The 16,186-nt window shown below is 39.6% G+C and overlaps 1 protein-coding gene across 1 annotated transcript in view; it reads left to right on the top strand.

Annotated features, from left to right (window-relative positions):
* LOC139183069 (uncharacterized protein C3orf20 homolog) overlaps nucleotides 1-16,186 on the top strand; it is a 97,064-nt gene that overhangs the window by 2,617 nt on the left and 78,261 nt on the right. The window contains exons 2-4 of the mRNA XM_070788971.1: nucleotides 11,910-12,030; nucleotides 13,866-14,000; nucleotides 14,883-14,984. Of these exons, the coding sequence (XP_070645072.1) occupies nucleotides 11,910-12,030; nucleotides 13,866-14,000; nucleotides 14,883-14,984 (358 nt within the window). The remainder of the gene's footprint in view (nucleotides 1-11,909; nucleotides 12,031-13,865; nucleotides 14,001-14,882; nucleotides 14,985-16,186) is intronic.

The raw sequence follows: 16,186 nt of genomic DNA, 5'->3' as shown, positions 1-16,186 counted from the left end.
TCTAAGTTGTGTCTGACTCTTTGTGACCCCGTGGACTGCAGCATGCCAGGCTTCCTTGTTGTTCACCATCTCCAAGAGTTTGCTCAGATTCATGGGCGCTGGTTGAGTTGGTGATGCTATCTAACCCTGTGACTAGATATAATTCCAAACTGAAGTTCAGAGAAGATGGATATCTTTCTCAAGTCCACACGATAGAGGAAAACATTGAAGTCAGTTTTCATGTGCTAATTCCAATGCTTTTTCCCCTTCCAACCCTTAACAGGTGGAAAGAATGGTCTAGAACTGAGTATACATTGCATGAGCAATTATTAGCATAGCTATCATAATGGTAATATAATAATAATAGTAGTAATAATAATAATGTTGTTATGAGCATGGATTTTGGAGTTAAATGTATCTGGCAGTTGCCTGGAGCATCAGGGCAACTGGGCTATATGTCTCTAGTATCTAAGGCTAGCTCATGTAAAGCCTTCTTTACATGGTGACTGAGCTCCAAAAGCAGCAAGAGCAAAGGTGAATCCCAGTGCATAAGCATTTTTCAAGCCTCCCCTAGCATCGTCTTTGCCAGTGACTCATCGATCAAAGCAAGTCACATGGCCAAACCTAGATACATGTGGTGGGGAATAGACTCCTACTTCTCCTGGGAGAAGCTGCAAAATAAATTGTTACTTCTCTCTCCACTCTCAATACTATTTTGATTGATCATGTATAGTAGAATTTGAGAAGTGTTAAGTACATATAAGATGAATGATCATGCTAGCATTAGTCTCTTAACCACAAATCCCTCCTCTCAAGGGTGTTGATGAAACTTGTAAGACTTAGTTATCTTTTTTCTCCTGGTTTTGGTTTAGATATTTTTAGATTCTCCTTGAAGTTCTGCATCATCTTTTGATTCTTTTATATATGCTTTAATGACCCAAACCTGGATCAGTCACTTCATTTTGGCTCATGTTTTTAAGTATGTCACCTACAAGTGCTCACCAGGTTCAGACACTATGAATTTTGTATTTATGCTGCTTTAGTGATTTCTGTTCCTGTTTGGTATTCCATAGGATCCCCACATTATGAACTTTCTGGAGATGTGAATTCTTCCTGTGTTTGCTAAAATTCTGCAAATATAAAGAAGCTGATCTTTATAACAATGATGAGAGTGATTTAATGGATGTCCCCAGTTATAGGCTGAGTGTTGCTTTAAAGATTTCTCCCTTTCAGAACTCGATGACACTTCTTTTCTTCACAATTCAGTGTTTTGCTGCTATAGCATTTGGAATTAATAGTTCTCCACTTGCTGTCTTATCCATAGCACTGTTATCCATACCTACTTTCCATATCCATATCCACTGCACATCCATATCCACTTTCACTGTTAAACATTTCATACCCATTTCCATAAGGATTATGCTGCCTGATGAATGTGTCAGAATGGAATTTGATGCCTTTGAGAGTTTCAGAAGACCCTCTCTGCTCGGGTCCCTATTCAGACTCATCTCTTATAATTCATCCTCTTGTTTGCTGACCTTCTGTCTCTCTTCACAGCATTTGTACACTGTTGTTCTCTGTGACCGAAAGTTCTTGTCCCACCTCTACTTGACTAGTTTCCTCTTATCTCTCAGGTCTCCGTTTAAATGTCACTCCTAGGAGAGATTGTTTCTTTTGTTTTAAATAGCTTTATTGAGAAAACCTACACTCCAAAAATTTACCTGTTTAAAATGTACAATACAGTGGGTTTTAGTATATTTACAGAATTTTTCAACCATCACCATAATCTAATGTTAGAATGTTTTCATCACATTAGAAAGAAACCTTAGCAGCCACTCATCATTCCCCATCCTTTCCCCCAATCCTAGGAACCATTAATAAACCTTCTGCCTGTGTGGATCTGTCTATTCTGGAAATTTCATATAAATGAAATGATACAATATATGGTGTTTTGATGATTTGCTTTTTTTCACTTAGTATAAGGCTTTCAAGTTGCATCGACGTAGCATGTACTAGTATTTCTCTCCTTTTAGTGGCCAAATAATATTCCATTGAATGTATTGATATATACCACCTTTTGTTCCTCGTTCATTAGTTGATGGACATTGGGGTTGTTTCCACTACTTGACTCCTGTGAATAATGCTGCTGTGAACATTCATGTTCAAGTTTTTGTGTGGACATTATGGTCCATTTCCCTTGGATAGATACCAAGAGTAGAACTGCTAGGTTCTATGATAAATCTATGTTTAACTTTGCAAGGAACTTGCAGACTATTTTCTGACCATCCATTAAAAAAAAAATCCTCTTTCTGTTACTCTAAGTGATGACTTTATTTCTTCTCAGCACCAATAACAAACTGAAATTAAGCTTTTATTTATTGGGTCTGTGCAACTAGACTGTGAGTTTTATTATGGGAAGGACCATACCTTTCTTATTCATTGCTCTACCCTCAACACTTAGTATGTACCTAGTATTTTTTGTTACTGTTTAGTCAGTTGCTAAGTCATGTCTGACTCTTTTGCAACCCCATGGACTGTAGCCCTCCAGATTCCTCTCTCCATGGGGTTTCCCAAGCAAGAATACTGGTTTGGGTTTCAATTTCCTTCTCCAGGGGATCTTCCCAACCCAGGGATCAAACCCTTGTCTCCTCCATTGGAAGGTGGCTTCTTTACCACTGAGCCACCAGGGAAGCCTAGTATATAATGAATGTTTAATAAATATTTGTTGAGTGGTTTAAGAGTGAGTGAACAAGACTCGGAAATATTTGTGTCAGGCTATTGGGAAAAGATGGTGGGGATGGGGTGGCCGGGACAGACAGGATTTTAAGAGAGCCAGTCATGAAAATTATAATCACATTTTTTTTGCTAAAAATAGAGTTATGATGCTTTGGTATAGCAAGTAACAGAAAAATACCATTTTAAATTGGAGATAGGATGGGCTCTGGGTACAGTATAATTCAGGGCCCAGTGACATCATGAAGGACCCAGGTTATTTTCATTTCTCCACTTGGCTATCCTAGGCATCCTTTCTTCCAAGGTAATCATCCTGGTGTCACTGCCAGTGACACTAGCTACATGATCCTTTTCATGTCAAACAGAAAAAAAGCTTTTTTCAGTAAACTGTGAGGCCTTCCTTTCAGTGTTTTTAGGTCAGTTTAGTCACAGGCACACACTTTAACCAAAAGGGATGCAAGGGAGCCATGCATCCATGGGCTTAGACTGCTCAGCATCTACCCCTGTAAATGGGATTTGACTGAATGAGCCGTGAAGAACTAAATGAATAGGAATTTGTTAGAAAGGAAGAAGAAGGTAGAGATTGAATGCTGAGTATGCCACCAGCAGTGGAGCAGATAGAACTCGATTTGCATGAGCCACAATCTCTAAAAGTCTAGTCCAGTAGGAAAGAGCATGGCAAACAGTAGGATTTCCAAAGCTCTGGTGGACCCAGTGAAGGGAACAAGGGAGACGTACTTAGGCCAGAGGCTGGAAAACTTTTTCTCTAAAGGACCAGATGGTAAATATTTTAAGCTTTGCCAGCCATACAGTCTCTGTTGCAACTAGGAACTCTGCCACTGTAGCATGGAAGCAGCCATAGCCAACATATAGACAAATGTGCCTGGCTGTGCCCTAATAAAAAATTATTTACAAAACCAGGCAGCAGGCCATATTTGGCCTGCAGGTTATAGTTTGCCTATTTTTGGCCTAGACTCTGGATACCATCTGCCTAATTATCCTCACTATTAGAAAAACAGCTGAGAAATCATGCTTTCTTGAAGTTGGGTTGGTATTTTCATTCTTCTATATATCTTTATTATTCAAGGATACTGGTTGATTCTTCTCTAAGCTTGAAGATTAAATTTATAGATATCTAATATTTATTGGGCACCTACTATATGTCAGGCCCATTTGTATTTTACTCTTTGTTTAATTGCTTTCTTGCTGCTTTCAAGATTTTCTGTTCATCGTTGGCTTTTAACAGTTTGCCTCTGATGTGTGCAGGTGTGAATCTCTTTTGAGTTTATTTTACTTGGAATTTTTTGAGCTGGTTTGATGTACAGACTAATGTTTTTCATAAAACTTGAGACTTTTAGGCCATTATTATTTTTATTTTTCTGCCCATTTTTCTCTACTCTTGCTGGTACGCCCATCACATATATGTATGTCAGTGAATTTAATAGTGTCTATAGGACTCTCAGACTCTATTTTTCTTCACTTTTCTTTCTTCTCTGTTCTGCAGACTCGATAATCTCTACTGAGCTATCATCAGGTTCACTGATTCTTCTTTTGCTAGCTCAGATAGGCGGTTGGCCCCCTCTATTGACTCTGTCACTTGTACTACCGTATTTTAAATTCCAGATGTCTATTAAGCTTTTAATTTCTGTCTCTTTGTTGCTATTCTCTATTTGAATAAATCATTGGCATCATATTTTCTTTTAATTAAAAAAGTTTTCCTGTAGTTTAAAAAAATATAATAGGTGCTTTAAAGTCTGATAAATCCAACATCTGGGCCCCATAAAGAAAGCTTCTATTTTCTACTTTTTTCCTGTGTATGGATCACATTTTTCTTTTACTTTGCACGTCTGATAATCTTTTTACTAAAAACTGGACATTTTAGATAATACATTGTAATTACACTGGTTTTGGTCCCCTCCACCTTCCAGAAGTATATTTTGTTTAATTTTGTCTCTCACCAAAAAACCCTATTCAGTGATACAATGTGTAACTCACCCAGAAAAAAAAAAAAAAACTCTGAGACACAGTTCCCTTATGGGAGCTAATTTTTCCTAGTTTTGGCACATAGTCCAAATGAGTACACCTAAAAGAGGCATGATATATAATGACACTTCGGTCAGTGTAGAAATAATGAATTGGCTGAGAAGGTCTAACTAAGCCTATAGGATAGTGATAAACTCCATAAAATCCTCTACAGTATACTAATATAAACTACTAGGATGTTCAAGGAATCCGAGAGCTCAAAATATTTATTTATTTATTTATTTTTGGCTGTACTGAATATTTGCGTCTGCGTATGATGGCGCCCTACTCCAGTACTCTTGCCTAGAAAATCCCATGGACAGAGGAGCCTGGTAGGCTGCAGTCCATGGGGTCACTAGGAGTTGGACACGACTGAGCGACTTCACTTTCACTTTTCATGCATTGGAGAAGGAAATGGCAATCCACTCCAGTGTTCTTGCCTGGAGAATCCCAGGGACGGGGGAGCCTGGTGGGCTGCCATCTATGGGGTGGCACAGAGTCGGACATGACTGAAGTGACTTAGCAGCAGCAGCGGGATGGGCTTTCTCTAGTTGCCACGGGGCTACTTTCCAGTTGCACTGCAAGGGCCTCCCATTGCTGTGGCTTCTCTTGTCATGCAGCACAGGCTCTAGGTGTGTGGGCTCAGTAGCTGTGAAACATGGGCTTAATTGTTCTGCAGCATGTGGGACCTTCCCAGACCAAAGATTGATTCAGTGTCCCCTGCACATCAAGGTGGATTTTTTAACCACTGGACCACCAGAGAAGCCCCTCAAAATATTAATATATAATTTTCTGTCCAATATTGCATAGTTAAAGTATATGTTATTATTTCCCTTTTGTCTGCAAGAAAATTGGACCTAAACCTGACATTCCTTGTTCACAACAATTTTATGAAATATTTTAAAAATTCCCCTTGTCATTTAAGTAATATTAAATTAAAAATGAAAGCTATAATAAAAAAATAGTGGTTGATACAAAGGTGAGCCATGTGATTTCTGAGATCTCATTTAGGGCTAACTTACAGACAGACTAATAGATTTACAAGTCAGCAAAGTTAGAATTGAAATAAAAGTACATCCCAAGTCTTCACTTTCTGGGCAGATGCCAGAATGTTCAGTGCCCTGGCCAGACTTTAGTATTGCCCAAGAATGAAGTTTATGCCAAGAAAATGTTCCCCTGAATATTTGTTACATGAAATTAAATGTCCAAGATGAGGATTATATATGAAAAACAAACAAGGAAGTAATTTTCCTCCACTTGACCCTCTAGAGTGGTCCCCTTCCTCATCCCCTCCCTGTCTTCCTTGATGACAGTAGCAGATTAATACAACACCATCTGTTAGTGGTATTTTGGGAATTCACAGAAGCTCAAAACACTATGCCTCATGGATAAGTCCTGCCCTTGTGTAATTTCATCCTGGGCACCAGAGACTGTTCCTTGGCACAGGGTACAGTCTGCTTTCAGCAGAACTGAAGGCTCTGAAAAAGAGAAGGCAAAAACAAACCAAAAAAGTTGCTTCCAAAGGGAATTCGTTATCTGTTAGTGATCTTTTCAACCAGTCCCCTCCCTCTTCTTTTTTTTTACTTTTGGTAATCTTTTATTTAGTAAACTGGGCAGTGGATATGGCTCTTCATTTTATGCTTTATAAATTTTATATGTCTTAAATGTTGTATGTTACATTTCTTTTTTGTAATTGCAATTTTTAAAAACTTTTATTTTGTATTTAACAAACAGTGTTAGGTTTTGTTTTCGGGTGAACAGTGAAGGGATTCAACCATACACATACATGTATCCATTCTCCTCCAAACTGCCCTCCCATCCAGACTGCCACACAACATTAAGCAGAATTCCCTGTGCCATATAGTAGGCCTTTGTTAAACCAATCCCCCTTTTGCACATCTGTCATCTCACCAAAGGGGATTCTTGGTGAGAAGGCTCAGAAGCTTGCATCAGCAGGAAGATGAGTAAGAGAGGAGTGTGGACTGGGACCCTTGCTGCCAGGATTCAGTGTGCAGGGAAGCACTGTGCCAGCAGGGGACAGCTGCCTTAGCTAGAGCTCCTCCTACGTTGCATGATGAGACTCCTCACAGAAATGAGAACAGCTCAAGGCTGGGTTGCCCAGGCTGAGAGGGTAGGCTATTCAAGAAAGCGATGCTCTCTAGGTGTCCAAGGCGTGGGATTTCCATTTCTGCTTTGTTCATTGGTTTTGTCAATTTGCCCCTCCAGCCCACTTGTTAGACTGCTCATTTGATTAAGCCAAAAGCACCTCTTTTATACAGGGAACTATTAATCTTTCATTAGATGATGAGCCCCTCTATAGAACTTCACATTAGGCTGTGGATATTCTGTGAACATCCTTCAGCTTCTGTTTTCTCATCTGGGAAAGAGAAACCATAATGGCTATAAATGGACTTGTGAGACTTATGTGAGACTTAATAAAAACAACACTTCTTGAAAACTTACAAGCTGTCTAGCTTTGTTTGAAGTGCTTTACATATATGAGATCATTTAGTACTAACAAACAACAGCTCTATGAGGTGGGTGCTGTTGTTATCGCTATTTTAAGACAAGGGAACTGAGCCACAGAAAGGTTGAGAAATATGCCCATGTTCATACAATTAGGAAATGGAAGAGCTAGGTTCAATACCTTTAACCGTCTAGCTCTATAGAGGTTGTAATCATTATGTAACACTGCCTTATCCAGTAGTTAAGACTCTGCTTCCAATGCAGGGGGCATGGGTTTGATCCCTGGTCAGTTCAGTTCAGTTCAGTTGCTCAGTCATGTCCGACTCTTTGCGACTCCGTGAATCTCAGCACGCCAGGCCTCTCTGTCCATCACCAACTCCCAGAGTCCACCCAAACCCATGTCCATTGAGTCGGTAATGCCATCCAACCATCTCATCCTCTGTCGTCCCCTTCTCCTCCTGCCCTCAATCTTTCCCAGCATCAGAGTCTTTTCCAATGAGTCAACTCTGCATGAGGTAGCCAAAGTACTGGAGTTTCAGCTTTAGCATCATTCCTTCCAAACAACAACCAAGGCTGATCTCCGCTAGAATGGACTGGTTGGATCTCCTTGCAGTCCAAGGGACTCTCAAAAGGCTTCTCCAACACCACAGTTCAAAAGCATCAATTCTTCAGCACTCAGCTTTCTTTATAGTCCAACTCTCACATCCATACATGACTACTAGGAAAACCATAGCCTTGACTAGACGGACCTTTGTTGGCAAAGTGATGTCCCTGCTTTTTAATATGCTGTCTAGGTTGGTCATAACTTTCCTTCCAAGGAATAAGCGTCTTTTAATTTCATGGCAAGACGATGCTGTGAAAGTGCTGCACTCAATATGCCAGCAAATTTGGAAAACTCAGCAGTGGCCACAGGATTGGAAAAGGTCAGTTTTCATTCCAATCCCAAAGAAAGGCAATGCCAAAGAATGCTCAAACTACCGCACAATTGCACTCATCTCACATGCTAGTAAAGTAATGCTCAACATTCTCCAAGCCAGGCTTCAGCAATATGTGAACCGTGAACTTCCTGATGTTCAAGCTGGTTTTAGAAAAGGCAGAGGAACCAGAGATCAAATTGCCAACATCTGCTGGATCATGGAAAAAGCAAGAGAGTTCCAGAAAAACATCTATGTCTGCTTTATTGACTATGCCAAAGCCTTTGACTATGTGGATCACAATAAACTGTGGAAAATTCTGAAAGAGATGGGAATACCAGACCACCTGACCTGCCTCTTGAGAAATCTGTATGCAGGTCAGGAAGCAACAGTTAGAACTGAACATGGAACAACAGACTGATTCCAAATAGGAAAAGGAGTATGTCAAGGCTATATATTGTCACCCTGCTTATTTAACTTATATGCAGAGTACATCATGAGAAATGCTGGGCTGGAGGAAGCACAAGTTGGAATCGAGATTGCCGGGAGAAATATCAATAACCTCAGATATGCAGATGACACCACCCTTATGGCAGAAAGTGAAGAAGAACTAAAGAGCCTGTTGATGAAAGTGAAAGAGGAGAGTGAAAAAGTTGGCTTAAAGCTCAACGTTCAGAAAACTAAGATCATGGCATCCAGTCCCACCACTTCATGGGAAATAGATGGGGAAACAGTGGAAACAGTGTCAGACTTTATTTTTCTGGGCTCCAAAATCACTACAGATGGTGACTGCAGCCATGAAATTAAAAGACGCTTACTCCTTGGAAGGAAAGTTATGACCAACCTAGATAGCATATTCAAAAGCAGAGACATTACTTTGCCAACAAAGGTCCGTCTAGTCAAGGCTATGGTTTTTCCTGTGGTCATGTATGGATGTGAGAGTTGGACTGTGAAGAAGGCTGAGCACCGAAGAATTGATGCTTTTGAAGTGTGGTGTTGGAGAAGACTCTTGAGAGTCCCTTGGACTGCAAGGAGATCCAACCAGTCCATTCTGAAGGAGATCAGCCCTGGGATTTCTTTGGAAGGAATGATGCTAAAGCTGAAACTCCAGTACTTTGGCCACCTCATGTGAAGAGTTGACTCATTGGAAAAGACTCTGATGCTGGGAGGGATTGGGGGCAGGAGGAGAAGGGGACGACAGAGGATGAGATGGCTGGATGGCATCACTGACTCGATGGATGTGAGTCTGAGTGAACTCCGGAAGTTGGTGATGGATAAGGAGGCCGGGTGTGCTGCAATTCATGGGGTTGCAAAGAGTCAGACACGACTGAGTAACTGATCTGGTCTGATCTGAATTTCATGGCTGCAATCACCATCTGCAGTGATTTTGGAGCCCCCAAAAATAAAGTCTGACACTGTTTCCACTGTTTCCCCATCTATTTCCCATGAAGTGATGGGACTGGATGCCATGATCTTAGTTTTCTGAACGTTGAGTTTTAAGCCAACTTTTTCACTCTCCTCTTTCACTTTCATCAACAGGCTCTTTAGTTCTTCTTCATTTTCTGCCATAAGGGTGGTGTCATCTGCATATCTGAAGTTATTGATATTTCTCCCGGCAATCTCGATTCCAACTTGTGCTTCCTCCAGCCCAGCATTTCTCATGATGTACTCTGCATATAAGTTAAATAAGCAGGGTGACAATATATAGCCTTGACATACTCCTTTTCCTATTTGGAATCAGTCTGTTGTTCCATGTTCAGTTCTAACTGTTGCTTCCTGACCTGCATACAGATTTCTCAAGAGGCAGGTCAGGTGGTCTGGTATTCCCATCTCTTTCAGAATTTTCCACAGTTTATTGTGATCCACATAGTCAAAGGCTTTGGCATAGTCAATAAAGCAGACATAGATGTTTTTCTGGAACTCTCTTGCTTTTTCCATGATCCAGCAGATGTTGGCAATTTGATCTCTGGTTCCTCTGCCTTTTCTAAAACCAGCTTGAACATCAGGAAGTTCACGGTTCACATATTGCTGAAGCCTGGCTTGGAGAATGTTGAGCATTACTTTACTAGCGTGTGAGATGAGTGCAATTGTGCGGTAGTTTGAGCATTCTTTGGCATTGCCTTTCTTTGGGATTGGAATGAAAACTGACCTTTTCCAATCCTGTGGCCACTGCTGAGTTTTCCAAATTTGCTGGCATATTGAGTGCAGCACTTTCACAGCATCATCTTTCAGGATTTGAAATAGCTCAACTGGAATTCCATCACCTCCACTAGCTTTGTTCGTAGTGATGCTTCCTAAGGTCCACTTGACTTCACATTCCAGGATGTCTGGCTCTAGGTCGGTGATCACACCATTGTGATTATCTGGGTCATGAAGATCTTTTTTGTACAGTTCTTCTGTGTATTCTTGCCACAGTCAGGGAACTAAGATTACACATGCTGGGTGGTACAGCCAAAAATAAATAAATAAGTAAAAATAAAAGTATGTATTTAAGGCTTGGCACATAGTAGGCTCCAAATAAATGTAATCTAGCAAGATAATTATAATTACAAGACTGAAAATCTCCTGAATGCAGTGAGATCACCTCATGCTGAGCATCCCTTGACACCTAACAGTCCCTAAACAGTATCTTGCATTTAATAATTGGCCATTATGTATTTGTTTAATTGAATCCATTTTACCAGTGCAATTTATACTTCTTCTCTGTGCCAGGTGCTATTGCTGAGAGGAAGGAAGACACAAAGATGATCTAGACATGAACACATAGTGTGATGCTATTCATCCAGAAAAGATAATATAATAAAATGCTAGACTGCATTAATAGACATATAAAGTATAGGGAACACCTCCCTGTTTCTCACTACACAAATTCTATCTATCCAAATCTAGGTGGTTCTTGAATATATGCATGTGTATCCATCTCTCTCACTCCTGCCCTAGACCAAGCTGCCATCCTCTCTCCTGGACCGCTGATATGACCGCTCACCTGGTACCCAGCATTTATTTGGTTCCTCACCAATCTGTTTGATCATGTCACCTCATTGCTTTGTTATTAAACCCTTATATGATTTGTTACTTGTAAGATAAAATTCAAGATACAGCATAGGAATACCTGAATATCCAGTCCTGCTGATCACTCCAGCCTTATTTGCACCACTCTGGACTCTAGCCACATTGTTTTTGTTTTTAATATTTATTTCTTAGGCTGTGCTGAGTCTTAAATTCAGCATTAGAATTCTTCGTTGCAGCATGTGGGGCTCTAGATCCCTGACCAAGGGTTGAACCTGGACCCTCTGCTTTGGGAGTGAGGAGTTTTAGCCACCGGACCATCAGGGAAGTCCCTAGCCACACTGCTTTCTATAAGTCCTTTGAGTGCACTGTGCTCAGCACCTTACTCATAGCCTTTTGTATATGTATTTTTTGCATCCAGTTGCAACACAGTTCTATGTCAGCTGTCCACCCAACTCAATCAGCCAGAGCCAAGGCATTGGGACCACATGGCGTGATAATCATGGCTGGAGGGCCCATTTCCATGACTCTCTAGATGTGGAGTGGTGAATGGGAGGGGATGTGTCTCAGAGAAGGGAAATTTTGATCAGCTGAGATGTATATACCAGCCTTCTCTTCAAGGAAGATATTCAGGCAGAGGCAAGGTGACCACCCACCAGGAATGTGATAGAAGGGAGTCCTGTACTCTTAAAAGCTGTAACCTGTTGATGTCTGTCATCTCAGCCAAATCAATGAGTCCATCCATTTTTTTGTTCTAAATGAGATACATTTCTGTCTTTTTCATAGCCAAGTAATATCAATGATGTTTAATCAGGATGGAGGCATGATGCTCAGCAAAAAAGGAACCACTGTGAGAGAATGGATATGGCCTTCAAAGGGAAAACTTGACGATCCAGTTGAAATTTGGGTATTATTTTACAATTTATCATTCTTTTGATCATTTTCATTCTGTAGCAGTCATTTAATTTGAGTTTCTAAAATAAACTATTGGGAGTAGGAGGATTAAGAGGTCTGAATTATTCAGTTTAGTGGTCTACACTAGCCAGTTGATCTGATAAATTTTTATTTCAGTTCTTTACTTCACTTGGTCCTTTTTAAAATGGATTTGTCTTTGTTTAGAAGCAGTAGTTTTAAAAAGTTATTATTATAAAAGCATTTCATGCCTACTAAAAAAACATTTTAAAGGGGACAGCCTTTATGCAGGGCCAGAAGACTATTGCCAAATGGGACTGTGGGTCTAAGCTTGCTATATTTTATGATTTTTTTAGAAGTCATAAATTCAGGTTTTTTAATGAAATATCCTGATATTTTAAAGTTGGCAATTAGCTCAAACTCTGAGAATACTAAACCAAACATTTCTGAGCTATCAGTCTGAAACTTCTGGGCTAGACTCTCTCTGTTCACATATAGTTACTGCATGTGTGTGTGTGTGTGTGTATGTGCATGGACTGCACTTTGCATCCAGGGCAATCGCATATGCTGTGCTGGTGGTGTCCTGCACAGCCAACCTGAGTAGCACCACAGACATATGGAGCTGTGCTGTCCAGTGTGGCAGCCACAGCCATCCGTGGTTATGCAACCCTTGAAATACACTGTGAATGTAGACCACACACAAGATTTCAAAGACTTGATACAATATAGAGAATGTAAAATATCACGAATCATTTTTACACCATTATATACTTAACTGTGAATTCTTGAATATATTTGGCTATAAAATAGTATTAAAATTAATTTCACCTGCCCTTTATTCGTTTTAATGTGACTACTAGAAAATTTTAAATTACTTATGTGGGTCATATTGTATTTCTACTGGACAGGCATGAAAAGTACCTCCAGGTCTGTCCTACACAATTTACAAAATCCATGGTATCATCCTATATATACTATTTAGACAGTTATTTTAAAAGAGGTCTGCTCAGTTCTAGAAAGTTAGGGAAGTAAAGAGCAGGTAAAGAAACTGTACCAGGTAAGCCTGTATGTGAAAGCTTCCTGACACTCAGGAATCAGGGTTTCCTTACTCTTTTTTTCTAAAAACTCAGGGTTGCAATGGGATAGATTATTCAATTCAAATTACTCCAGCTGGCAGCCTTCAGGAAACAAGGGAGTATAACTTGTAACCAAATACAAGTCCTTGCATGCTTAATACAGCTGACTCAATAAGGACACTTCATCTGTAGCAAGCCTTTTAAATTTGCTCTACAAATCTGCAGATATTCATTTGAGCTTTAAGTTGTTCATTTGTCATTAGTTTTCCATTCTCACTTATAAAATACCTCCAACTTTAATAAGTTTGACAATAATATTTAGGCTCATAAAACTTCTAAGGACTTGGCAGGCATAAAGTACTTTTCTCAACATCAAGGGCATCAGTTGTTACCAAGTGCGTCTTTTCGGTGAGATCGTCTGTGTCTCAGATTAGAATTAGGGCTCAGAAGTACTTGTAAACCGACCCAGCATTTTTGCAATTGAAAACGAATCTTTCTCTATAAGACATAATTACATTAATTCCAAATAATTTCTCCCCACTTCTCTTTCTTCTGTCAATAAATCAAGCACCAATGAATTGGCAGTACAAAAACCTACACCTCACTTCTGACTTCATGGAATTAGACTGAAGCTGTTTGTGAATACTGGTCTGAAATTTCCTTCTGTGCATCATGTAAATGTCTATGATTTCCACCTGAATTATGAGAATGAGAATTCTGGGCAGGAATGAACAATCCTTTCTATTGCCCCTAGGTGAATAAGTTCATTACCGTGAAGATTTCTGGGCGCTTTGCCATCACCTTGATCTACAAATGGCACCCCCAAAGTATAAGTCTGTCTCTGGCGCCCGTGAAATGCAAACCTTTTCCTCCACAGTTACCTGAGGCGGTAGGTCCAGCAGTTTCATTAATCGTCTTCATGTTATCACCTCAGCACAGACCAGAGCAGAACAGTATTGACTCAGTTTAGTATTGCCTGGTGATTTCTATTAATCAATAAGGATTTTGGCATCTTGGCTAGTTAAAAATCCTTCCATGACTGTTCATTGACCTCATCTGAGAAATAACTGAAAGTTTGAGATGGGGAGAAGTTAGAATGGTAGAAGTAGGAGTAAGAAGAACACTTTGTTTCTTCTAAGGCCGTGATTCCTGAGCTTTGGAGAATTAATTTCTGGTGTCCTAATCAGTTGCATCAGCTTGCATTTATATAATCTATGATTTCTTTAAAATGGTGTGACACTTGTTTTTTCTAAAGTGAAATATAGTAAGTCAATTTAAGTTCACTTTTTTAAAGCATATAAACATTCCAAAGGAACTTGGAGATGTTAGAGCATTGTTAAATCTATGGCTCAGAATAACTTAACCATTTCACAATTGCACAAAATCTCTGTTGAGGAATTTTAGGTTAAAGCTTTTGTTTCTCAAGAGGTGAGATAAAACATTACTATCTCCAATTTCATGTAGTTAAGCAGTGAGCTAGCTTGATTGATTTTGATCAAAACTTTTGACACTTTTTCAATTTTTGAGTGCATTTGTGTTAATGGTACACATATTACAGCACATGTATGAACACATATAAAATATCTTTATTTTTAGGGACAGGCATCAAAACTATGTTACTATGTTACTCATGGTAATAAAATTACCATGGTTATTTCACATATGCTTAAGCTTTATAAATTTTGCATAAATAGTGCCTTTATGTCAAGTTTCTTGCCTCCCTGGGTTTTATGAGCCACGTCACCTGAAAACAGCTTACAATCTCTCTCAGTCACTCCACGATGTCAATACTATGTCCGAAGAAGCCAGGAAGCTATTCAAGGCCTACAAAGTGAAGTGCAAGCAAATGAAATGCATAACACAGAACAAAGATGTAAGTGCAAAATAGTCACTATTTTAATATTTCAGGCAAATAATGACATTGGTTTTCATATTATTCTAGTGTTCTTTTTCTCTTCCGATGTAGTCTTAGAAAAAGAGCCAAAGAATTCAGCTATTGAACATAGATAGGCCCATTTATCTGGAAGGAGTGTATGCTGACTCGTTTATTTGTATTTAACTTTTTTTTTTTTAACTTTTGTTAACTTTGTATTTAACTTTTTAAAAAAAAATCTTAACCGTTTTTAAATGTGCATTTCAGTGGCATAAGTACATTCACATTGTTGTGCAACCTTGTCATCACCACCATCCATCTCCAGAACTTTTTCATTTTGCCAAACTGAAACTATGTACCCATTAAACAATCCCCCCTTTCTCCCCTCTCCCAGCCTCTGCCAGCTGCCATTCTACTTTCTATTTCTATGACTTCAGTTCAGCTGCTCAGCCATGTGTGACTCTTTGTGACCTCATGGACTACAGCATGCCAGGCTTCCCTGTCCATCACCAACTCCCAGAGCCTACTCAAACTCATGTCCATCGAGTTGGTGATGCCATCCAATCATCTCATCCTTTGTTGTCGCCTTTTCCTCCTGCCTTCAATCTTTCCTAGCGTCAGGGTCTTTTCCAATGAGTCAGTTCTTCGTATCAAGTGGCCAAAGTATTGGAGTTTCAGCTTCAGCATCAGTCCTTCCAATGTATATTCAGGACTGATTTCCTTGAGGATTGACTGGTTTGATTTCATTACAGTCCAAGGGACTCTCAAGAGTCTTCTCCAATATCACAGTTCAAAAGCATCAATTCTTGGTGCTCAGCTTTCTTTATAGTCCAACTCTCACATCCATACATGACTACTGGAAAAACCAGAGCCTTGACTAGATGGACTTTTATTGGCAAAGTAATGTCTCTGCTTTTTAGTATGCTGTCTAGGTTGCTCATAGCTTTTCTTCGAAGGAGCAAGCATCTTTTAATTTCATGGCTGCAGTCACCATATGCAATGATTTTGGAGCCCAAAAAAGTAAAGTCTCTCACTGTTTTCATTATTTTCCCATCTATTTGCCATGAAGTGATGGGACTGGATGTCATGATCTTAGTTTTCTGAATGCTGAGTTTTAAAGCCAACTTTTTCACTCTCCTCTTTCACTTTCATCAAGAGGCTCTTTAGTTCTTCTTCACTTTCTGCCATAAGGGTGGTGTCGT

This window comes from Bos indicus, chromosome 5 (assembly GCF_029378745.1).
Source record: "Bos indicus isolate NIAB-ARS_2022 breed Sahiwal x Tharparkar chromosome 5, NIAB-ARS_B.indTharparkar_mat_pri_1.0, whole genome shotgun sequence".
NCBI lineage: Eukaryota > Metazoa > Chordata > Mammalia > Artiodactyla > Bovidae > Bos > Bos indicus.
Note: the sequence above shows the minus strand (reverse complement) of the source record. Positions and strands in the feature narration are given on the sequence as shown.